Below are 24,986 nucleotides of genomic sequence, written 5' to 3'. Positions count from 1 at the left end.
GACTTGAACCTGGGTCCTTGCACATTAACATGTGTACTTAACTAGGTATGCCAAAGCCCGGCCCCCAGGAGTCAATGTTTTTTTCTTCTTTGCCTTCAGAGTTATTGCTGGGGCTCAGTACCTGCACTACGAACCCACTGCTTTTGCACCATGTGCGTTTAACCTGCTGTGCTACCGCCCGGCCCCAGGAGTTAATTTTTAATAGTTTCAGCTATGGACAATAAGAAAGTTCTGGAGATGATGGTGGCAATAGTTGCATAATAGCATGAATGTACTCGATGTCACTACACTATATACACTTCAAAAATGGTAAACGGTAACTTTTCATGTCTACTTTACCACACTCTCACCAGAAAAACACTCAGAACAGGAAATATACTCTATGAAATCTAACATTGAAGATTTGACTGTTTTTCAGCTGTTAGCCTCTGTAAACACAGAATGGTCTTTCTCTAGCTTTACTAACCTATAACGTCAACAACGTGAAATCTTATTTTCTGTTGCAGGGTCTTTAGGGCAGAAGACAAAGCAGCTTGAGATTCTGACATTTTCACATTTTGCTTCACATCATTTGCAAAGGATAACCAAAGTTTGCCAAAGTCTTCAGTGGATATTTTTAATGGTCTGAAAATGATTTTTAAAATAGATTTATGTCCAAAAGAATGAAATGATTCAAAACAAATGCATTTCAAATAACCTAAAATTAGGCACAATTATGATAAATCTAGATCCCACAAGATTTATCTTTTTGAATATGATTAAAATGTATTATCTCCTAGCCTGAAAATACTAAAGAGATAAATTCAAATGTCTTTTCAATAACTGTCAGTTCTCTCTTCTTACTATTTGTCATTCCACTAAAATCTGACCAAATAATTTCATGAATCATTCAAATACAAACCTTTTTTTTCCTTACATACTTTGGATTTGGGGATAATGAGACACTCTATTAAAGTCATGTCCAATAAGTTTTAATATCAATAGATTCTTGGAAACTATGACATTAAGTGAAACAATAAAATCCTTTTATTCAACTTTAGCCAGATGGTTTTTCTCATCAATGTTACGATGACAGAACAAAACATCATCTGAGGAACTGCTATCTGAAGGTAAGGATACAAAAAAACCCAACATGCTAAATAAATTAGATTAAGAGAAAAAAAAATGTAATTGTGTTAAAAATGGTCTTAGGATACTAAAGATCAAATAACTAAGAGGGTATCTCTGGGGTGAGAGTCTAGCAGAGAATTTTACAAATATGCTCAGAACTGTTTGTGAAGTCTGAATTCTATCTTATACAACACTGTCATGAGTATAAATAATCTGACAGACATGTTCTTACTATAAAGAATGGGAGAGAGTTGAAGTAGCTTAACACTAAGGTAGATGAGTGGAGGTTAAAGTGTCCAGGAGCAGTGGAGTCACACAGGTGCAAGGATGGGGGGGGTAGTGTTTAGATTTACTGGTGGGTTGGGAGATAGCTCTCCCAGTAGAGTGCACACTTTACACTAGCACATGGAAGCACCATGCAAAAGGGAAGCTTCATGAATGATGAAGTTTGCTGTGGTGCCGCTTCTCTTTCTGTCTCTCTCTCTCTCTCTCTCTCTCTCCCTTTCTATCTATCACCCTCTTCCTAGAGGAGGAAAAAAGAAGGATCTCCTGGGAGCTGTGGAATTGTGAAGCCCCAGTGAAGTCCTAGTGGCTAAAGCAAAAAAAAAAAAATTCTGTTATTACACATTCTTAGTTCAGACAGCCTTCATTAAAAAAAAAAAAAAAAAAAAAAAAAGCCTGAGGCCTGGCAAAATTGCTTTGCCATGCTGGCGACCAGGTTTGAACCAGGTTCCCACTGCCCTTGGCGGAACTTCAGAGCTGCGGTGTTTCTCTCCCTATTTATCATGTTTTTAACCAGTGTACTGCTCAGCTTTCGCTTATGGTGGTACAGGGGATTGAACCTGGGACCTTTAGTGCCTCAGTCAGGCATGAAAGTCTTTTTTCATAATGAAATAACCATTATGTTATTTCCCCAGCCCATCTCTCCTTTTTTCTACCTAAAAAAAGTCATCCTGAAACAGTGAAGCTTGCGTTATGACAACAACAACAACAAAATGTGGAGGTGAAGAGATGACTCGCCCAGTAGAGCTATCACTTTACCATGCATGTGAACCCATGTCTGAGTGCCCAGCCAACACACTGGGACACCATGCAAAGGGGAAGTGTCTCCTCAGACACTAGATGGTCATGAATAGTAGGGACTGTGTAGAGCCCTACTCAACTAGGAAAAGACAGAGACAGGCTGAGGGTATGGATTGACCAGCCAATATCCATGTCCAGAGGAGAAGCAAACAGAAGCCAGAACTCCTTCCTTCTGCACCGCAAAAAGAATTTTAGTCCATATTCCCAAAAAGGGTAAATATTAGGGGAAGATGATCAGAAGGTTCTGAACCTCGATTCCACTGGGACCCAGAGTGTTTGTCACCAGGAATCTTTGTTTCCATACCATCGCTGAAAGGGAAGGGAATCTGGAAAACACCAGAAGGCAGGCACTGTTTCACTTACCTGAAAATAAAGACGAAAAAGGAAGGATACCTAAAAGTAGTACTAGGTGTGACTTAGGGAGTTAAGACAGGGCCATAGAAGTGGATAAAATGGGGAAAAATACAGAAAGACAGGCTGACAGAGACAGCGATATATAAGCAGCCCATATCTATGACCTTGGGAGAACTATGGCAGTTTCCATGGGGGGGGGGGCTGGTGATGGGTTAGTGTGGAATTGTACTATTATAATTTTGTAAATCACTATTAAGTCATTATAAAAGACAGAGAGAGGTGAGAGAACACAAAACAAATAAAGTAGGGACTGTGTCTAGTTCTGAATTGTTATAACTCTTAGCATGAAACACAGTTCTTCTGTTCACAAAAAAGCTCTAGTAAATTGGACATTTTCAGAGTAAAAATGGTTGTTTCTCCATTTTCAGCCCATCTTGGATAGAGCTTGAAGAAATCATGTGAAAGAAGAACCTGAACCAGAATTGGCGTATTGCACCAAAGTAAAAGAATCTGGGGTGGGCGGGTGGGGGGGAGAATATGGGTCCAAAAAGGATGACAGAGGACCTGGTAGGGGTTGTACTGTTATATGGAAAACTGGGGAATGTTATGCATGTACCAACTATTGTATTTACTGTCGAATGTAAAACATTAATTCCCCAATAAAGAAATTTAAAAAAAAAGAAATCATGTGAAGTGAAATAAGTCAGAAACAGAAGGATGAATAGAGGATGATCTCATTCACAGGCAGAAGTTGAAAAACAAGATCAGAAGAGAAAAATACTAAGCAGAACTTGGACTGGAGTTGGTATATTACACCAAAGTAAAGACACTGGAGTGTGTGTGTGTGTGTGTGGGGGGGGGGGGGGGAGTTCAGGTCCTGGAAAAGGATGGCAGAGGACCTAATGGAGGTTGTATTGTTGTGTGGAAAAATTAGAAATATTATGTATGTACAAACTACTGTATTTACTGTTGACTGTAAAACATTAATCCCCCAATAAAGAAATAAAAAGGGGGGGGAAGAGTTCTATTAATTATTGAATGAATGGATAATTTGAATTAACATTCCAGGAAATATTTACCTAATGAAATCTAATAGCGATAAGTTTACTGAAAATTCAAGCTGAGCAGAATGAGTATTCATCATTTGATAGTTTACAAAACCAGAAAGATTTCCTTCTGTACAAGGTTTTTCCATATGTACACTATACTGAAAGTTTTTGGTGCTTTCTGCTTCTCCTTCAGGCAAACAGCATCCAGGTTGCTCCGTGATCTGTAGATAAAAGTAATACAAATAATGAAAGGATCAATGTGGATGATCATGTGAGTACCACCTTTCTATTTAATTAGAGGCATAAAATCATATTGTTGTGAAATGTTAATAACAAACCACATTACAAAGATGAACAAATTCACCTGAGTAAATTTCACTAGTTTAATAATTTAAATACCTAAAAAGAAATAATGTAAATAATACACACATTTATAAATACAATATATATTTCTTCATATGCCTATATAATATATAAACAAGTAATATAAAACACAAAGAGGGTGGAGAAGATAACACAGTGGTTATGCAAAGAGCCTTATGTCTGAGGCTCCAAAGTTCCAGGTTCAATCCCACCACAAGCCAGAGCTAAGCAGTGCTCTGATTTAAAAAAAAAATGATAATAATAATAAATCAAATAAGTTTAATTAAAAAATTTAGGGGAACGGGTGGTGGTGCACCTGGTTGAGTGTACATGTCACAGTTCACAAGGACTGGGTTTGAGCCCCTAGTTCCCACCTACAGGGGGAAAGCTTTGCGAGTGGTGAAGCAGGGCTGCAGGTGTCTCTCTGTCTCTCTCCCTGTCTATCTTCCCTCCTCCTCTTGACTTCTGGCTGTCTCTATCCAATAAATAAATAAAGACATTAAAATTTTTTTTAAAAAATTAAAAGCCACACAAACAATAATATACAAGTCAAAATTATTTAACAAATGGCATTATAATGAAAAGCTTCTGTATAAATTAACAATAAAAAGATTTTTTTAAAAAAAAATTTCAGTTTTGCAGTGCTCAATCCTGCCGAGTATCAGATGTTTTAAGCTAGGGAACAAAAACAAACAAACAAAAACCATATATACATATTTACCTTTCTCATTCCTTTTTTATTATTATGTTTATTTATTTACTGGAGAGAGACAGCCAGAAATCAAGAAGGAAAGGGGTGATAGAGAAGGCAGAGAGACAGAGAGACACCTGCAACACTGCTTGACCGCCTGCAAAGCTTTCCCTTTGCAGGTGGGGACTGGGGGCTCACACCTGGGTCCTTGCACACTGCAACACGTGTGCGCAACCAGGTACACCACCACCTTGAGCCCCCCACCCTGCCCTTTGCTCATCCTCCACTCGGATGCAAGCCTTGGTGGTAGAGTTTAAGCAAATGGGCTAGGTTTTGTCTTTTTTTTCTTTCTCTAAATTTTAAAGTTTCACAGTGATTCCAATAGGAACTTCTGCCCTGGTCAGTGGCCTAGGTAATATTTCAGTCAACACATTTCAGAATTTAGAAGAAACTGGGTCATTGTTAGTCAAATCTGATTATAACTTCATCAAGTTTTTCCATACAAGTGCAATTACTCATACTTCAGAAATCAAAATGGCAGTCTCTTAGAGATACAGAAGAAAAAAATTGAGGCCTGAGCATTCAATATAGAACAATCAGTTAAAAAAAAAAGTAGTAAGTAAACACATTCAGCCACCATTACCCTTTCTCTCTGATGCTCTATTCTACTGACAATTTTGTCTTAGTAGTTATAACAAAAGTGAATGAGGCATTAAAGAATATTAATATAAGGGAACTGAGAGGGCAGGGGTAGATAGCATAATGGTTATGCAAAGAGACTCATGCCCAAGGTTCTCTCAAGTTCCATGTTCAATCCCCTGTACTACCATAAACCAGAGCTGAGCAGTACATTGGTAGGAAACAAGGAAAGAAGAAACTGAGAGCAGTTATTTAACTCGGTCATGTAATAAAACTATTACGTTGCGAAAGCAGGATTCAAAGTCCAGTACTCTAAGTCAAAACCCTACATTCTTAACTACTGAATTCTATCAAAACTCATTTTGTATTTATGGCCTTCCACAATATGATTATTTTTAGAATTTCATTTTTTAATTTATTTTTAGATAGAGACAGAGAAAAATTAAGAGGGAAGAGGGAGACAGTAAGGGAAGGAGAGAGGTGGAGAGAGGGACAGAGAGACAGAGAGAGAGAGAGACCTTTAGCACTGATTCACCACTTCTGGAACTTCCCACTTGCAGGTAGGGGCCAAAGGCTTGAACCCAGGTCCTTGCACAATAAACCATGTGCACTCTACCTGGGCGCCACTACCTGTTCCCTCCAATATAATCTTTGTTTCCTTGTCTCTTTTGAGTAATTCTACCCTACCCAAAATAATGAAAAATGTATCACATCTTTTACTTTTTTCTCTTCTACAAAGAAGGAGTTGGAAGAAATTTATAAACCACCAGAAGAGACAATAGCAGAAGCCCTTGGTAGTAAGCATTATCCATTTTAAGGCAGAAATAATGAATCATTCCTTGTCTTACCTTGAAATTTTCTGCAGGAACAATTTCTAAATTAGCATTTTCTAAGTCCACACCACTCTTACTAGAAACTGACCAGACAATCAACAAGCAGTCATCTTTCCAAATTTTGTAAGCAGACACTGATATGGTTTCATTATTACAGACCTCCGTAAGATCTGAATACATATGTTCAGTAGCTTCTTCCAACAGAGAAGAAGCTAAAGAGGGTTCATTATCAATTGAGGCTGCAATGGATTCAGGAGGATGAAAAACTTCCATGTTGCTATCAGCAAATAACGATGGTGTAGACAGACTACAATTTGAGAGTTCCTCAACCAGAGGATGTTCTTTGAGTGTGTCAGAATCTAAAAGTTCTGAATTGAGAGAAAATTTCTCTAAATCTGTGTCTACTCTACCCTGCAAATTATCCAAATAATAGTCTTCTTCATAAGTGACACTCGACGAAGAGCCCAAGGAAGAACAGGGCATATCCTGAGCACTGGTTGTTTCTCTACTTTTGGTTTCCTTGGCTTTTGATTTCCTTCTGAACTTGTGAGAGGCAGTATCTGCTTTTCCTAGCTGTAAAAAATGAAATATAACAATAACATTAAAATACACCATCCTACTACTTATAAATTTTAAACATTATTCTGTAATTTCAAATGAACAGCTTACTAGCTTGCTAAGATTTTATCTACAATGCATAGATTCACAAAGAGTACAGATGAATAAAACTTTAAGCCTAAAATTATGACAGCTACATAATTTTGAACTATTAGTTAAATTTTAATTCTCACTAAAAATACATAAAATTGAGGCCAGGTGGTGGTGCACCTGGCTAAATGCACACATTTCAGTGTGCAAGGACCCAGGCTCAAGCTGACAGGCCCTTGTAATCTTACTATCTTGTTAATCATTATTATATCACTAATAAAAAAAAATTTTTTTAAGTGTGGCTCTGGAACTAGGAAATTCATTTCCCACCACAGAGAGCATCGACAAAGCCAGTTTTGTTGTTGATGTTTTGTTTGTATGTATGTTTTTGTACAAAAGGGGATACAGGTTTCTAGAGGAATATAATTGCTTACCAAATTGATTGAACTTTCTGATCCAAGCCCAACGAATAATGATGATGCCAACAGCTGCTTTTCTTTCTCTTCTTTAGATTGGGTAAGGACTTGAGATTGGTCCTTTTTTGTTACAATTTGATCTACATTTTCCATTGTTATAGCTTCCTGAGGATTAGGCGGAGCTTCAGTTTCATCACCAGTTTTGTTTTCCTTCTTGGGAAGATAGCCTTCTTTTCCCCATAGTTTCTTTACACCTTCTAGCTTTAAGCTATTTGTCCTAAGGATATTGGCAATGAAATCAAGTTGAAAATAGCTAGTTACTTTCGTGAGGCATTTTTAGAAGTGCATCGTTGTCACAGCCCTTAGAGATGGTTTTTAAATTACAGTCTGTAAGCTGGAAGTAAAACTTTGATCTCTAGGTTAGTTACACTCACCTTCCCCACCCCGGGTCAACCCAAAGGATTTACAGTAATAGAATTCTAGATAGTTAAAATTTTCAGGTCATCTCACTTAACTAGTTGGTTATGTTGGTCAATAGAAATACTGTTACTTATTTCCTTTCCCCCAATATTTAAATGTGTTTGTGTTTGTTACCAGGGCTTTAGCAGCTGGTCCAACCTTGTCAGATAGAGAGAGATACATAAAGAGAGACACCACAGTACCAGAACTTCCTCCAGTGCAGTGGGGACTGGGCTTTAGTATGGGCTGCGGGCATGATATACCAGGTGCACTTCCCAACTGTGCCATCTAGCTGGCCCAATTCTTCAAAAAGATTATCTTTAATTCTACCAGGTTAAAGATCAGAAGTGACTCTTTATGGGATGATCCCACACATAAAACAGAAGTTGAGAAAGATGAGAAAGGGAAGCACAGAGCAGAATTTGACTAAGTTTGGAGTATTGCACCAGAGTAAAAAACTCGGGGGGGTGGGGTAGACTTTTGGCTCCACTGTAAGCAGGTGGGGGTAAGGACACAAACCTCTGGTGACAGGAATGGTGTTAATATATATTCCTATTAACTTATAGTCCTGTAAGTCACTACTTAATCAATATGAGGGGGGAAACAGACTGTCTCGAGCCTTTTAATGCACAGACCTGAGTTCTGAGTATACATTCCTTTAATCTAAGCATTTAAGGTTTCAAATTAGCAAACTGACTGAATTTTAACACTAGGCTTAAATTGTTAATGCATTTCTATTAATAACTTCAAAAAATATTCAGTCACCTATATTAGACCAAGGAGACCAGAAACTGGTCTTGTCAGTATTCGAGATATAGTTATTTGTAAATAGCATTAAATGACATCAATCATGGTAAGGTCTTGTATGGCACAGGAAATCCCAACCATGGGATTTTCAAAGTAAATCAAGTTCCCAAATAACTTATATTCCTAATTATCTGTAAAACTCGTATTTCTCTCAGTCCTGGAACCTCTGGGTTCTGTTCTTTTTCTTTCATGCTTTTCTTGATTCACACCATTTGATACTGCATCTGCTGACCTCAACCAACTCAATGCAACCAGTGCCACCTTGACATGTTTTACTCTGGACCGTGTCCAGAGACACTGGGCCTGCGATGCTAACCCTCCAGCTCCAATTCTCTGGTGAGAGCTTTCCTAGCTCATAGGGCTCCTTAGCTCCATTTCAGGTGGTGCACTTTCTAACAAAGTTACAGAGCCTAGATGTAGACCAGGGCCCATGGGATACAGCACATGTGCCTATATACCTTAAATATATACCTTAAAGTAAAGGGCATGATAGTTTGCAGTGACTCAATAAGTGCAGCAAGCAAGTAGAAAGACCTAAAAAGGACATCATAAAGTACTTAATCGGATATTTTCTACTTAGACCTAGATACCCTATCATTTACTTCCTATTTTACTTCCCTAAATCACTCTAAGCCTAACCTTGTGAGATAAAGACTACAAAAGCTATATTAGGGCAAGAGACCAGCACACGCTAATGATGACCCTTTTGGTCCCTACCAGGCCACCCCCATCATCTGGGGTCCTAGTCAGGGAATCCTGGTATTCCCACACAGATATGACGGGCCTAGACCTTTAACAGATCCCTCTCTACACCATCACTGGTCATCTCCATCACGAACAACACAGTGGACCCCTGTGGACCTCTCTCTACAGGACCTTGCCCTCAATGTAGAACAATATTAGGAACTGTCCCAATCTCTAAAGGGAGGCTGGGTCAACATACTCTGTCACTCATGGAAGACTTGTTCTGAAATGAGAATAGCCTAGAATGTTCCTATCTATGACCATGGAATTTAAGCTCAGACCAACAGGGATTCAGCAGTTATACAGGTCCCTATGCTAAATTTGAGTAGAAATGGACCCTATATCAGATCAATGGGGATTACAGTAAATGGTATTTATATACTTTTCCCATATTTGGGAGCTACTCTCTGCCCTGATCCAGTTTTCTAGTCCTCTTTCCAACTCTGACACAATTTCCCCAGACAATTCCTTTAACTAACTTGCATGTTAAAATTTTTACCCAAGCAAAAATTACTAGTCATGTGTCCCTTGGAATATATCTAAAATAGACTTCCTAGCTTCTTCCAACATGAAGACCCCAAATCTCATCTGCTATATTCCTACCTTTAGGTTCCTAATTACTAAACAATTTGTTTTGCTTTGTATCTTTTTTCCCTTTGTTGCCCTTGTTCTTTTTCATTGTTATTGTAGTTGCTATTGTTGTTGTTATTGACGCCATCGTTGTTAGATAGGACAGAGAGAAATGGAGAGAGAAGGGGAAGACAGAGGGGAAGAAAAAGAGACACACCTGCAGACCTGCTTCGCCGCCTGTGAAATGACTCCCAGGTGGGTTCGAACCAGGATCCTTGTGCTTTGCGTCACATGCCTGACTCCCTCTGCTTTGTATCTTAATGCTTTTCAGTCACCATGTTGCAGATGCTACCATGATGCCAACTTGACTTCCTTGGCAGATGACCTCACCAAATGTGTCCTGGAACCCCATCTCCCCAGAGCCCTAACCCACTAGAGATAGACAGAAATGGGCTAGGGGTGGCTGAGCAAGTTGTGGTCTATATGCACAATGGAATACTACTCAGCTGTAAAAAATGGTGACTTCACCGTTTTCAGACAATCTTGGATGGATCTTGAAAAATTCATGTTAAATGAAATAAGTCAGAAACAGAAGGATGAATATGGGATGATCTCACTCTCAGGACGAAGTTGAAAAACAAGATCAGAAAAGAAAACACAAGTAGAACCTGAAATGGAATTGGCATATTGCACCCAAGTAAAAGACTCTGGGGTGGGGGTGGGTGGCTGGGGAGAATACAGGTCCACGAAGGATGATAAATGACATAGTGGGGGTTGTACTGTTAAATGGGAAACTGGGGAATGTTATGCGTGTACAAACTATTGTATTCACTATTGAATATAAAACATTAATTCCCCAATAAAGAAATAATAATAATAATAATAAAGAATAGGGAGCCTTCTAATGGAGGGAGTAGGATACAGAACTCTGGTGGTGGGAACTATATGGAATTGTACCCCTCTTATTCAGCAATCTTGTTGATCATTATTAAATCACTAATAATAAGAAAAAGAAGTGAATCTTAAGTTTCTTAACTAAAATCACTCAATGAAGGAATTCAACCTACATAAATTCACAAAATAATATCGATTAAAAGACAAAAATATTCAAAATTCACTTCCCTTTAATTTAAAAGGTTTTCTCAATGTGAAACATTGGCTGTGTTTTCAACTATTTTCAAGATTTTTAAAGAAGATTTATTCATTTATTAACAAGAAATAAGAGGGAGAAAGGAATAGTATCCCTCTGACACAAGAGACCAGAAATTAGACTCAGGACCTCATGCTTGAGAATCTAAAGCTTTACCCACTGGGCCATCAAAAATATTTTTATAAAGGTGAAATGTGGTTGGATCGATAAATTCAATAAGATTTATAGAAGAAAAAAAAAGCTGGAGTATTAAAGCTCTGGTAAACAAACACATTTAAAAGTCACTGGGGGAGCTGAGAGATGCTCTGGTTAGAAAGCAATTTAAAAAAGAAAATTTTTCTTTGTCATCACCAAGGCATATATATATATTTTCAAAGACAGAAACATAGCTAGAAAGTCACTGAGCGAGAGGGAAAGAAACAACAGCACTAATGTTTTCTTTCGCCAGTGCCGTGGGGGCCATGCTTGAACCTGGGTCACACTCATGGCAAAGCAATGCACTAAGTAAAAGAATTTTTTAAAACATGAGTCATCTTTGCCTGGATTTTTAAACATGAGTCATGAGTCATCTTTGCCTAATGTGATTCATGGTTTTATGGAAGTACCTTTGTATTGTTTTTAATTAAACCATTCAAACACAGATGTACATTCTGGTGAAACAACATTCAGAAGATGATGCTTTAACTCAACTCTAGTAATTCTCATTTGAGGTAGGGTGATGCCCTAAACAGAACTTATAGGTAAGAAATTCTAACTTGGTCCACTTCTCAGTCTGCCAGAAACAAAAGAAGAGCAATTATCTCTTCTCTAATGCTGATTCATCTAGTCAATTACAACACAGGTTCCTAATCTGAAATGTGTAAACAAAATTTTTAAATTCATTCTTCATGTTCGATTTCATAATACAGGATGTATAATTCCCTAGCAACTTTGCTAAATGTCACTTATTAGGGTACATGCATATGTACAGGACTTCCAAGGGCCTGTCAAGTCCCCAGTGAAGAAGCCTGATAGCTCACTTGGGTAGTGCACTTGCTTTGTCAGAAGCATGACCAAGGCTCAAGTCTGGCCCCTACCACACTAAGGGAAGCTTTAGTACTGTGGTATCTTTCTGTCTTTCCATCTGCAAAAGTTGGCCTGGAGCAGTAAAGCCTCAGTAATGACATACACACATGAACACATTACAAAAAAAGCAGACACTGTCTGTTGTTGTACAGGGGAAAACACCGTGTAAGCTCCTTCCCTGGGTTTCCAGGATTCTGATTTCTCTTTTCCTTGTCCGTGTTTCTTGTTCGGGGCACTTAACTGTTATTATCCTCATTACCACACAACCACAAACCCCTATCTATTCCCTATGCTCAGAATATCAAAACTAAACAAAAAGTATCAACAGTTCAGGAAAGAAATAGCAAGAAAACCTGAAAAAAATCAACGTATCATTCTACATTCTTCACAATCTATGTGTTATTCTTAGGATAAATACTTCTTTTTTTTTTTTAATAGAATAAATACTTCTTAAAACAATCTCACTGGAAGGATTGACAAGGACAAAGATGAACATAATATGGCTTCCTTTTTTTTCTTATTGAGACATTGGGAAATAAACTGAGAGTCCCTGCATATATAGTGCCACTAAGCAGGCCCCCAAGTTCAAAATTTTAATTCTATACACATGAGAGAGGAAGACAAAAAGAAAGTGCAGGTGTGGACAAATAATAACCCTGGTAGCAATTAAAAACAAATAAACAAAACAATAGCCCATTAAGAATAATGAAATAAAATCATTCCAAAACAATAATGATCATGATGGCACAAAGTAAAAGATAAGTGTAATGCTTAAAGGCATTTAAATAGTATGGTCTCAATTTAATAAAAACAGAACTTACTCTTTCAGCCCCATCTCAGCACTATTGCCAGATATATCTGAACCAAGAGAAACACCAGCAGGAGACTGTCGTCCAGCGAAGCCAGATGAAGAAAAGGAAAGTCCATATGGCTCAAAATTGAGAACTAGAATTTTAAAATAATAAGAGGTCCATATTTAAAACAAAGCAGTAACTATAAATAAAGTGAAAATTATCAAAGCAGTAACTATGAATAAAGTGAAAATTATCAAAGCAATAACAATGACTAAAGTAAAAATTATCAAAGTTAAAATTATCAAACTATGAATTGCTGAATACTGGAATGCAATGACAATGTTTTAAAATTTTAGATGATCTAATGAAGTATTTCCAGTGATCATTAACAATAAAGTAGCTATAATTTATTAAAAGTCTACTATAAGTCTTCATATTATTGTTTTTTTCTTTAGAAGGCAATAGATACTTATTGCTATAATCAAAGTATTTGGCATCTGGGTTAGCTTTGAAAATCCCTTTTTGCTGTATCATACACAACATTTTTGCTGTATCATACACAACCATCAACATGATTTGCTGTATCATACACAACATCTCCATAATTTATGTCCCTTGACATTATTTATATATAGCTGTGTCTTCTAGATTAATGCCATAAAAATAAATAAATAAATAGAATAAAAAATTAATTAAAAAAAAAGATTAATGCCACTGGTTGCTTCTGTTCTCCCTGGTCTAAGCTTTTAGAAGAGTCAACATTTCAAAGACTCAGTCTAGGTCTGTGCATTAAAAAGTTTGAGATATTCAATCAATTTTCCCCCTCATATTAATTAAATAGTGATTTATATGACTACAAGTTAATAGGAGTGTATACAAACACCATTCCCACCACCAAAAGACTGTGTCTGTCCCATCCTCCCCCACCAGTGAAGCCAAACATCCACCCTCACCCTTCACCCAGAGATTCTTACTTTAGTGCCTTTGAGTTTGGAGTAGGGCACCAAAGTCAAGTCTTCATATTCTAATTAATCAAAGACAAACTACCCTGGGTTTTTAATCCTTAACATTTAAAAGCTAAAGAAAAAAGAAGAAGGACTCAACTAGAAAAGACAACTGATAAACCAGTGAAAAGTTGCTATTCTCATCCAAAAAATTTTTTTTCAATATGAATTATGAATGAATAAATAACCCTGGTTAATAAAATGCTTCGGGGCACTTTTTTGGTGGACCCCCTCAGTGTGGATTCTTTCTTACTTACAAAGAACAATGTTTACTTGGGCCAGAACCTAATTGAGTCATGAAAATTGAATTCTTATTGTGGGAAGGCAGATAACAATATTCCTTCTCCTCTTCTGTCTACATAACAGAACTCTTGGTCCATGGCCACCCAGAGAAGAGATGACAACTCCAGAATCCTTCACCAGTCAATCCTCTATCAGCCAATATTTGACTGACTTCTGGTCAATTAAACCATGCATATATTAAGAAAAAAAGAGAGATTTAATATTGGCTTACAAGATTATAAGATTGCAGGAGTACAGTCCCACATTGTACCCAAAGTCTCATGTGCACATTCTATGTGTAACTTCTAGCAGGTGTCTTCCTAGAGGAAGAGGGCATTTTTCCTCTCCCTTCTTTTTATTTTTTTAATATTTATTTATTTATTTTCCCTTTTGTTGCCCTTGATGTTTTTCATTGTTGTTGTAGTTATTATTGTTGTTACTGATGTTGTTGTTGTTGGATAGGATAGAAAGAAATGGAGAGAGGAGAGGGAAAGAGAAAGATAGACACCTGCAGACCTGCTTCACTGCCTGTGAAGCGACTCCCCTGCAGGTGGGGAGCCGGGGGCTAGAACCGGTATCCTTATGCCAGTCCTTAAGCTTTGCACCATGTGCGCTTAACCCGCTGCACTACCACCCAACCCCCCCTCCCTTCTTTTACATTCATGAAGTGATAATCAATCCTTGGTTGCATACATAGATGTATGCATATGTAATTTTTAAAAAACTGCTACCCAGGTTATTGCTGGGACTCTGTGTCTACACTATGAATCCACTCCTCCTAAGGCCTCCCCCCAACCTCTTTCCTTTTTTTTTCTTTCATTTTTGGATAGAGCGGAAAGGGAGAGGCGAGAGGGAGAGGGAGAGAGGGAGAGAGGGAGAGAGAGAGAGAGAGACCAAAAGAGAGATACTTGCAGTACTGCTTCATTACACAGGAAGCATGTGTCTCAAACCCACCCCCACCAATCCCCACCAGTGGGGAATAGGGACTTGAGCTGGATCCTTGTGCATGGTAACGTGCACTTTTTGGGGTGTATCACCACCTGACCCTGACTTCTGCATTTTTTAAATGGGAAAGAGCAAAGGTCCTTCTTTGCTTGCTAATATGCCATGTAGCTAAACCTATTCGTACCATATTTATCTCTCTGGACTGCTTGGATTATAATACAAAGTATCATTTTAAAATCATAAAAAATATCTTAGAAAATATAATATGAACTTCTGTAACTATTATCTTCATTTTACAAATAAGAGAACTGGCAAAGTTTAGCATAAACTTAACCAAGATTACAAAGACAGAAAAGAGTAATTAGAAAAGGAAATGAGATTTCTGGCTCTAGAATTGCATTCTCAACTATTAAGTTATACTTTGTCTTTCAAATTAAGTAGCACCTAACTCCTGGGTCAGAGGGATAGCATACTGGTTATTATGGATGCCTGGTCATGGATATGCTCGATCAACTGAGCTATCAAACAGCTGCCATCATTTTCACTCTTCCTGTTTTTTTATTAGAAAATGGGAGAGCTGGGATCTCACAAATGTGCAAGTTCATCCCTCCTGATGAGTGTCTTGTTCAGTGTCTTTGATATTGTTGTGTGGTGTTAAGGCTCAAACCTGGGCCATACACATGGAAAGGCATGTGCCCTACTCCAGGTGACCTCTTTCCAGGCCCATTTTCATGTGTTAGTGAAATTTTCTCAGGACTAATTTCCTTAATAGTGGTGAGTAACTAGAGGGACTAAAGATATTATCTTTATTTATTTGATAGAGACAGCCAGAAATCAAGAGACACCTGCAATACCACTTCACCACTCCCAAAGCTTTCCCCCTGCAGGTCGGGACTAGGGGCTCAAACCCAGGTCTTTGCACACTGTAGCATGTGTGCTCAACCAGGTGCGCCACCACCTGGCCCCAGGGATAAAGATTTTTATGAATTAAATGGATGGATAAGAATTTTGTGTGTAAGTGGGGGAGAAATCATAATGGTTTTACAAAGAGATGCTCATGCCTCAGGATCCAAAAAGCCCCAGGTTTGGTCTCCTGCACCACCATAAGCCAGAGTCTATCAGTGCTCTGGTTAAAAAAAAAAAAAAAAAAAAAAGGAGTAAGAAAAAGCAAAAAAAAAAAAAAATGTGTGTTTATGTGGAGCAGAAGAGAAATAATGGAATGCAGAGAGAATCAGGAGAAGGGAGAAGATGTTGAATTACAACTTGAGTATGTTTACCAGATGAAGAATGAGAGCAAAGGGCAATTCATAAATTAAGAAGAGAAAGCATAAGCTTCAGGCAGATAGTACTTGAAATTGCACGTTAATGAAGTAATTCGGGTTAGTAATAAAATAATGGGTTGTCAGAAAAGTCATGACATATTTTTCTGTTTTTCTATCCAGAAATGTGTCATGACTTTCCCAATAACCCAACATACAATAATCTTAGCAGAACTCAGTATTTAATCTGCTTATAACCTTTGTGACTCTGGGGAGCTGGGCGGTAGCGCAGTGGATTAAGTGCACGTGGCACAAAGCGCAAGGACCGGCATAAGGTCCCGGTTCAAGCCCCCGGCTCCCTACCTGCAGGGGAGTCGCTTCACAATCGGTGAAGCAGGTCTGCAGGTGTCTGTTTTTCTCTCCCCTGTCTTCCCCTCCTCTCTCCATTTCTCTGTCCTATCTAACAATGACAATATCAATTACTACAACAATAAAAATAAAGTATTTGTGACTCTAGAGACTTTGATTATATGCACTCCTTTATCTTATTCTGAACCCTGTTCTTTTATGCCTTGATTAGTTGGCTAAGCTTAAATCTTTCTTCCCCCTCCAGGGTTATCACTGCCTACACTACAAATCCACTGCTCCCATGGCCATTTTTTTCAATTTATTTTTTTTTATATATATAGGACAGAGATTGAGAGGGGAGGGTAAGATAGAGGAGTGAGAAAGATAAGACACCTGCTTCACCCCTTGTGAAGTGAGCCCCCTGCAGGTGGGGATCCGGGGACTCAAACCAGGATCCTTGAGCTTTGTACTATGTGTGCTTAACCCCTACCCACCCCCTCCCCCCCAAGCCTAATTCTTTAATAGACTACTAATATCAACTTGACATAGTTTTCTCTAATACCATAATTCTGTAGACAGGAGGCTATGTTAATACTGAACACAATGTTTCTGGTCCTATCTAACATTGTGGCTACAATATATTCAGATATTTTAACAATAATTTACAATGATACCTAAATGCTTCTCTTAGGTAATAACAGGTAATAAAGTTTCTTTCCACTATCTCATCTATTTTTGCCAATTCTTAGTACAGTACAGCCTGTTCCTGAAATTCATTCTTATAAAGTTTGCATTTGCATATCCAAGAGAGCTAGGCATCATTCATAAAAGCTCCATATAACTACAACTCTCTGCAAATTATTTATAACAATCTCAGTTCAGTATCAAAACTGACTTGTATTTGAATGATTCCAGGATAAACAATTTCTTAGGCAAAAAATACCTTTCTCTCTATTCTACATTTTCTGTTTTATATCCAGTTCAATTCTAAGATATATAATTTTGTCACTTATCCCTCAAGTATTTATTAAGTACTTGCTAAGTCCTAACTCTTAAGTGTTTTCCTCTCTCCCAGGTATAAAAAGGAAGTCTGGGGGGGTGCAGATGGTGGTGCACCTGCTTGAGCGCATGTTACAATGCGCAAAGACACAGGTTTGAGCCCCTGGTCTCCACCTGCATTGGGGGAAGCTTTGCAAGTGATAAAGCAGGGCTGCAGGTGTCTCTCTATCTCTCTCCCTTTCTATCTCCCCCTTCCTTCTCGATTTCTGACTGTTTCTATCCAATAAATAAATAAAGATGATTAAATAAAAAGAAAGTCTAAGATCATAAAATTTCTAGTTAACTTCAGAAAATAGGAAGTGTAGATTTGGGAGGAAAAAGGAAGAGCCTAATTTGAGAACTTAACCCCACTTAAAATAATGAGCCTGTGGGAGGAAATGTATTTATTTAATAAAGGAAGGCATTGGCGTGGGGAATTCCAGAGCTATTTACTATACTTGTGTAAGGCAATTAACTTATTTTAAGAAATAAAAGAAGCAATTCCAGGAACTATGCCCTTCATCCTACTTTCCCTTTCCTATCCCACCCTGCACTACAGTAAACACATCTAATAGCTTGCATACATGTAAAAAGTAAGGAATGAATATATATATATATATATATATATATATATATATATATTTTTATATATATGGAGAGAGAGAGAGAGAAAGGGAGAGAAAGAGAGAAAGGGAGAGGGACAGGGGAAAGAGGGACACAGGGAGACAGAGAAAGGGGGGAGAGGGGGGAAGAGAGAGAGAGAGGGAGAGAGGGAGAGGGGGACAAAGAGGGGGAGAGGGAGGGGGAGGGGGAGAGGAGAGGGGGAGGCAGAGGGGGAGGCAGAAGGGGAGGGGGAGGGAGAGAGAGAGAGACGGAGACCACAGCACCCAAACTAACTTTAATGCAGTGGGGGCTGGGCTTGAACCTGGGTCACACACATGGCAGAGTAATATACTATCCAGATGAGCTATTTCACCAGGGTCAAAATAGGATATTAAGTGGATTATGTCTCTGGAACTTCAGGTAATTTTAATTGCATGTTTAGTGTATTAAAGGTCTTTACACATACTATAGTACTCATTATTTAAATACGTACTACACTACTACAGTATTAGCAGGCCCATCAACTGTAATTTAAACCTAATTTCCCCCCCAAAACACTCTATCAACATATAAGAAGTTCAGTGAAAGGAAACTGACTACTCTTCAAAAAATATTAAAGTTTGTTATTAGGTCATTAGGTATTACTGTACTAAATAATATGTCAAAAGCCTTTTTAAAAAATTTTTATTATCTTTATTGGATAGACAGCCAGAAATGGAGAGGGAAGGGGGAGATAGAGAGCAAGAGAGACAGAGAGATACCTGCAGACTTGCTTCACAACTCGTGAAGCTTCCCCCTTGCAGGCGGGAACTGGGGGGCTTGAACCGGGATCCTTGCACATTGTTACATGTGCACTTAACCAGGTGTACCACCACCTGGCCCCCAAAATATCTTTTTTTAAACACAGAGCTGCTCAGCTCTAGCTTATGGTGGTGTGGGGATTGAACCTGGGAAGTCTCAGGCATGATAGTCTCTTTACATAACCATTAGGATATCTCCCCCACCCTCAAAAGCCTTAAAAGAGCAAATACCTCTGTTAAAAAAAAAAAGCTGGGAGTCCGGAGGTAGCGCAGCGGATTAAGTGCAAGTGGCGCAAAAACGCAAGGACCAGAGCAAGGATCCCAGTTCGAGGCCCCAGCTCCCCACCTGCAGAGGAGTCACTTCATAATTAGTGAAGCAGGTCTGCAGGTGTCTTTGTCTCCCCCCCTCTGTCTTCCCCTCCTCTCTCCATTTCTCTCTGTCCTATCCAACAACGATGAAATCAATATTAATATTAACTACAATAATAAAACAATAAAGGCACCACAACAACAATGATGAAATCAATATTAATAGTAACTACAACAATAAAACAATAAAGGCAACAAAAGGGAATAAATTAATATTAAAAAAGAAGAAATTTAAAAAAAAAAAGCTATCACCGAACCTATGCTTAATGTTTATAATCTGTGAACTCATTTTAAGATTAATCATTGGGATATACTCAGAACTGAATATGCCTATTACAGAACCTAGAAAATTATAAGCACTCAACAAAATCACTCAACACTAAATATGTGAAAAATAAAAAGATCTTCTAGCACTAAATTTTCCAGTTTTGACATTCTGAACTCTTTCTATGAAGACAGTATTTTACATATACATACTTCTCATTTATCATACAACTATCTCAATTTCTTCTTTACCAAAATCATGACAGAAGATGCTACTATGATTCCATCCCAAAATCTCTGGACAGATGGTCTTACCAATGTGTCCTAGAACCTCACCTCTTTGGAGCCCTACCCCATTAGGGAGAGACAGAAACAGGCTGGGGGTATGGATTGACCTGCCAATGCCCATGTCTAGCAGAGAAGCGATTACAGTTGAGCATGCATGTTACAATGTGCATGGGTTCAAGCCCCAGTCCTCACCCATAGGGGAAAGCTCTGCAAGTGGTGAAGCACTGTTGTAGTTGTCTGTTTCTCTCCCTCTCTAGCTCCCCCTTCCCTCTCCATTTCTGGCTGTCTCTATCCAAGAAATAAATAAATAAAGATTAAAGGGGAAGAGGGGGGAAGGAGGGAGAGAGACAGAGATATGCAATTATAGAAGCCAGTACCCCCACCTTCTATACCCCAAAAAGAAATTTGTTTCATAGTGGTCCAGGAGGTGGTGCAGTGGATAAAGCATTGTACTCTCAAGTATGAGGTCCTGAGTTCAATCCCTGGCAGCACATGTACCAGAGTGATGTCTGGTTCTTTCTCCTCCTATCTTCCTCATTAATAAATAAATATAATCTTAAAGAAAGAAAGAAAGAAAGAGAGAGAGAGAGAGAGAGAGAGAGAGAGAAAGAAAGAAAGAAAGAAAGGAAGAAAGAAAGAAAGAAAAAAAGTAAGTTTGGTTGTTTCAAACACCCAGAGGGGGAGAGATGTTAGGGGAAGATGGCTAGAGGGTTCTGAAACCCAATTCCATCAGGACCCAGAGGAAAAAGGAAGAACATTCAGAAGTAGCAATAGATCTAGGTGTAACTTAGAAAAGAAGAGCAAGACCATAAAAAAAAAGGGGGGGATTCAGGCGGTAGTGCAGCGGGTTAAGTGCAGGTGGCACAAAGTACAAGGACCGGCTTTAGGATCCCGGTTCGAGCCCCCAGCTTCCCACCTGTAGGGGAGTCGCTTCAGAGGCGGTGAAGCTGGTCTGCAGGTGTCTATCTTTCTCTCCCCCATCTCCCCTCCTCTCTCCATTTCTATCTTATCCAACAACAGAAACAACAACAACAATAATAATAACCACAACAATGATAAAAACAAGGGTAACAAGAAAGGGGAAAAAAACGGGTTTCCAGGAGCAGTGGATTCATGGTGCAGGCACCATGCCCCAGCAATGGAGGGAAAGAAAATATATACATATATTATTCAACCCATATATGAGACCTTGGGAGAACCACTATAATTTTCAATGGGGGTAATGGGGATACAGAACTCTGGTGGTGGGAACAGTATAGAATTATACCATTATCTTATACTTTTGTAAGCCAGTATTAAATCACTAATTTTAAAAAATTATGTCCATAGTGGTTCAGGAGGTGATGCAGAAGATAAGATGTTGGACTCTCAAGTATGAGGTCCTGAGTTAGATTTCTGGCATTACATATGCTCTGGTTCTTTTTATTTCCTCCTCCTTTCTTTACCACTTCCTCCTCTCTCTCGAGTAAATGATATTTCTATAAGGTAGTTCATTAGCAACACATGGAAAAGTACCTTTTTCCTGAGAAAGCTTTTCCTCCTGACGTTGATGGTGAGGTTTATACGGTGCTGCCCCTTTACTAAGTTCTTCAGCCACAAAACCATCCAGAAAAGACAAAGAAGCATCTACCTATATTAAAATGAAGCAAAATTTAGTGATTTTTAAATTCTAAACAGTAAGTTGTGCAATCAAATGAACAACCTCAACCTATATACCTTAAAAACATTTTAAGTGTGGCACAGCTATTAACAAGACACTGGGTACTATACAGCAAACCCTAACAAAAGAACTTTTCAAAGTTAACCCAATTACCAAATAATGTGATGATAACATTAACTATCCATTGTCTTTTTGAACCCTAAGACAGCAGGAACCTCACATCTCCACAATGGAGCCTATATTTCCCCCAGTCCTGGAACCTTAGGATAGGGCCCACTTTCCCGCATGCCTCTCCCAATCCATATCAAATAATACTGCATCCGCGGATCGCAACCTAATCAATGCAGCGACTGCCACCTCAACATGCTTCAGCTCAGACTGTGTCCAGAGACTTCAGGTGTGGAATGACAACCCTTCAGCTTCATTACTCGGGTGAGACCTTTCCTTTCATAGCATTCTCTAATTCCATCCCAGGTGGATCACTTTCTAACAAAGTCCCAAAACCTAGATATACACCAGGTTCTGTGAGAGACAGCATATGTTCACACGCATCCATAAACAAGTGCAAAATATATACCTGAAAACAGAAGTATACTAGAGTTTGCAGTGAGTACCCCCCCCCCCAACACTTCCTCTCCACTATTCCAACCTTTGGGTCCATGATTGCTCAACAATTTGTTTGGCTTTGTATGTTAACTCTCTTTTCAGCCACCAGGTTCCAGATGCCATCAGGATGCCGGCCAGGCTTCCCTGGATTGAAGACCCCACCAATGTGTCCTGGAGCTCTGCTTCCCCAGAGACCCACCCTACTAGGGAAAGAGAGAGGCAGACTGGGAGTATGGACCGACCAGTCAATGCCCATGTTCAGCAGGGAAGCAATTACAGAAGCCAGACCTTCCACCTTCTGCAACCCACAACGACCCTGGGTCCATGCTCCCAGAGGGATAGAGAATGGGAAAGCTATCAGGGGAGGGGGTGGGATATGGAGACTGGGTGGTGGGAATTGTGTGGAGTTGTACCCCTCCTATCCTATGGTTTTGTTAATTTATCCTTTCTTAAAAAAAAAATAAATTAACAAAAACATTTTAAGTGCAAAGCAGATCTTTAATTCTAAAACTGTTATCCAATTATTTAGTTTTATGTAGTACCTATAATGATATAACCTAGTTTATATAATGTAAGTCATTTGCACTTAGTATTAATTCTACTGCACTGAAAAATACACTTTTAAGTATTTAATACTAGGTCGTCAATGTTAAGTAGTAGAAGAGAAGATACAAATCCTCTGAATTATAGTCATTTAGTCATTTCTAGCTGCAAGAGACTAGAAGCATGGTACTAGCAAGGCTGCTTCCTTCTAGAGGTGTCATGGGAAACGATTTCTGGTATCTTTCAGTTCCAGAGGCAATCAACATTTCTAGGCCGGTGACCACATCACTCCAGTTTCTGCTGCTATTGCTACTCCACCTTTCTCTTACCATTTGCTTTACTTTCATAAGGATCCTTGTGAATATATGATTATGCTACCCAAGAGTATCCCCCTATCACAAAATCTCTATTAACATATATAACATATAACATATAACAGGTACCAGGAATTAAGATGTGGACTGCTTTGGAGCATCATTACTCAAACTCTAGCCTTCACATTAAGTGTTGAAATTATGTCTTGATATAGTCCAGATATATCACAAATATAGTTTGTTTTCTCTATTTAAAGACAATGTAACTTTAAAAAAATGGGTCATAGATGTCTTACCACCATATCTTCACAACTCTTATCAACTGGAAGCAAATTTCTCATAAGTTCCACATCCTCAAGCAAATGTTTTAATTCAAATGCATGCTGTCTCATACAAGTATCTAGAGATACTGTAAATTCCTGAATTAATCTCTCAACTATATTAGAAGAGTGAGCTTGGGATGTCAATTTAGTTACAGCAGCAAATAACCAGGCTTTAGTCTCTGAAGAAACTGAGTCACTCAGCAGTAACTTGTAGAGTTTGGTTATCACTTCCTCTGCTGTATCCTTACCTAAAAGGTAGGAATACTCCCCCAACACCTACAAGTGAAACAAAAACATTTATGTATACATAGCAAATTATACAGCAAACTATACTCAACAATTCAAAGCACCAACTGCTAGAGTGACTTTAATACTATGAATTATTCTCATGATAAATAATTACTAGAGGTTTGCTTGCTTCTAAATTTATAGATTTGATTGTTAGTTTCTCCAAGCACTTTCAACATTGTTATTATTTTCCAAGAAGCATAATGCAGAGGGAAATAGATAATATGTATGTAATGTTCACACTAACTTTTTCCACTAAATCGAAAATGAAGAAATTCAGAATATGGACAGGTCCACAAGTGAAAGGATTAAAAAAAAAAATTCAATGTCATGAAAACAAAGAGAAATTGAGGATTACTATAAATTAGAGTCACTTTGTGAACTCTGAACCAGGGACTGGAAAGAATAGGAAAACAACCATAAGAAAAATTTCGGAGGACAACTAGATAGGTGAGAATATGAACTGAGTATTTCATAACCTGTAACATTAATGAATTCATGTTATAACCCTTAGGTGTGACAATGGTTTTATAATTATCTAGAGCATTTTAATGTTAGGAGATCATGTTAAATTATTTATGGTTGAACTGTCAACATGTCTACAACTCAACTTGCAGTACATAGATGTAGATATACCGCTGTAGACAGAGGAAAGCAAATGTGACAGGGAAGTACTAACTGGCCCAGGATGTGGCACAGCAGGCGGAACACGGACTCCCATGCATGAGGCCTTTAGCACAGTCCCCAGCACTGCATGTGGCAGAGTGATGCTGTGCTTCTCTTTCACTAACATATAGTCTTCAAAAATATTAACTAGGAATTTAGATGAAAGGCATATGATTATTTATACTAGTCTTTCAACTCTCCTATAGATGGGAAAAGAAAAATGCCCAAATAAAAGTGTAGGTAAAATTAGGTTACCACACCAATATTTTGTAAAACTATATAAAAATTAAAACTATCCTATGATCAGGCAGCTAAACTTCTCTGAATCTCCCTCTAGAAACTACACACTCATATGCACAAGAAGAAATACATAAAGGGGATGGCCGTTACGTGATTATATTACATAAAACTGAGACCTTCTTGGGAAGAAAAGCTCTTTCTTTTTTTTTAAATTTTTTTTAAATATTTGATTTATTCCCTTTTGTTGCCCTTGTTGTTTTTTTATTGTCATAGTTATTATTGTTGCTGTTAGTGATGTCGTTGTTGTTGGACAAGACAGAGAGAAATGGAGAGAGGAGGGAAGACAGAGAGGGGGAGAGAAAGACAGACAC

The 24,986-nt window shown here is 38.4% G+C and overlaps 1 protein-coding gene across 1 annotated transcript in view; it reads right to left on the bottom strand.

The window, feature by feature from the left end:
- AP4E1 (adaptor related protein complex 4 subunit epsilon 1) overlaps positions 1 to 24,986 on the bottom strand; it is a 65,723-nt gene that overhangs the window by 4,240 nt on the left and 36,497 nt on the right. The window contains exons 12-19 of the mRNA XM_060175715.1: positions 24,389 to 24,522; positions 23,395 to 23,697; positions 21,491 to 21,605; positions 12,803 to 12,926; positions 7,205 to 7,463; positions 6,138 to 6,695; positions 3,627 to 3,817; positions 467 to 624 (exon numbers count right to left, since the gene is read on the bottom strand). Coding sequence (XP_060031698.1) covers positions 467 to 624; positions 3,627 to 3,817; positions 6,138 to 6,695; positions 7,205 to 7,463; positions 12,803 to 12,926; positions 21,491 to 21,605; positions 23,395 to 23,697; positions 24,389 to 24,522 — 1,842 coding nt within the window. The remainder of the gene's footprint in view (positions 1 to 466; positions 625 to 3,626; positions 3,818 to 6,137; positions 6,696 to 7,204; positions 7,464 to 12,802; positions 12,927 to 21,490; positions 21,606 to 23,394; positions 23,698 to 24,388; positions 24,523 to 24,986) is intronic.

Source organism: Erinaceus europaeus, chromosome 16, assembly GCF_950295315.1.
Source record: "Erinaceus europaeus chromosome 16, mEriEur2.1, whole genome shotgun sequence".
Classification (NCBI taxonomy): Eukaryota; Metazoa; Chordata; class Mammalia; order Eulipotyphla; family Erinaceidae; genus Erinaceus; species Erinaceus europaeus.
This window is presented reverse-complemented; position numbering and strand designations above follow the sequence as displayed.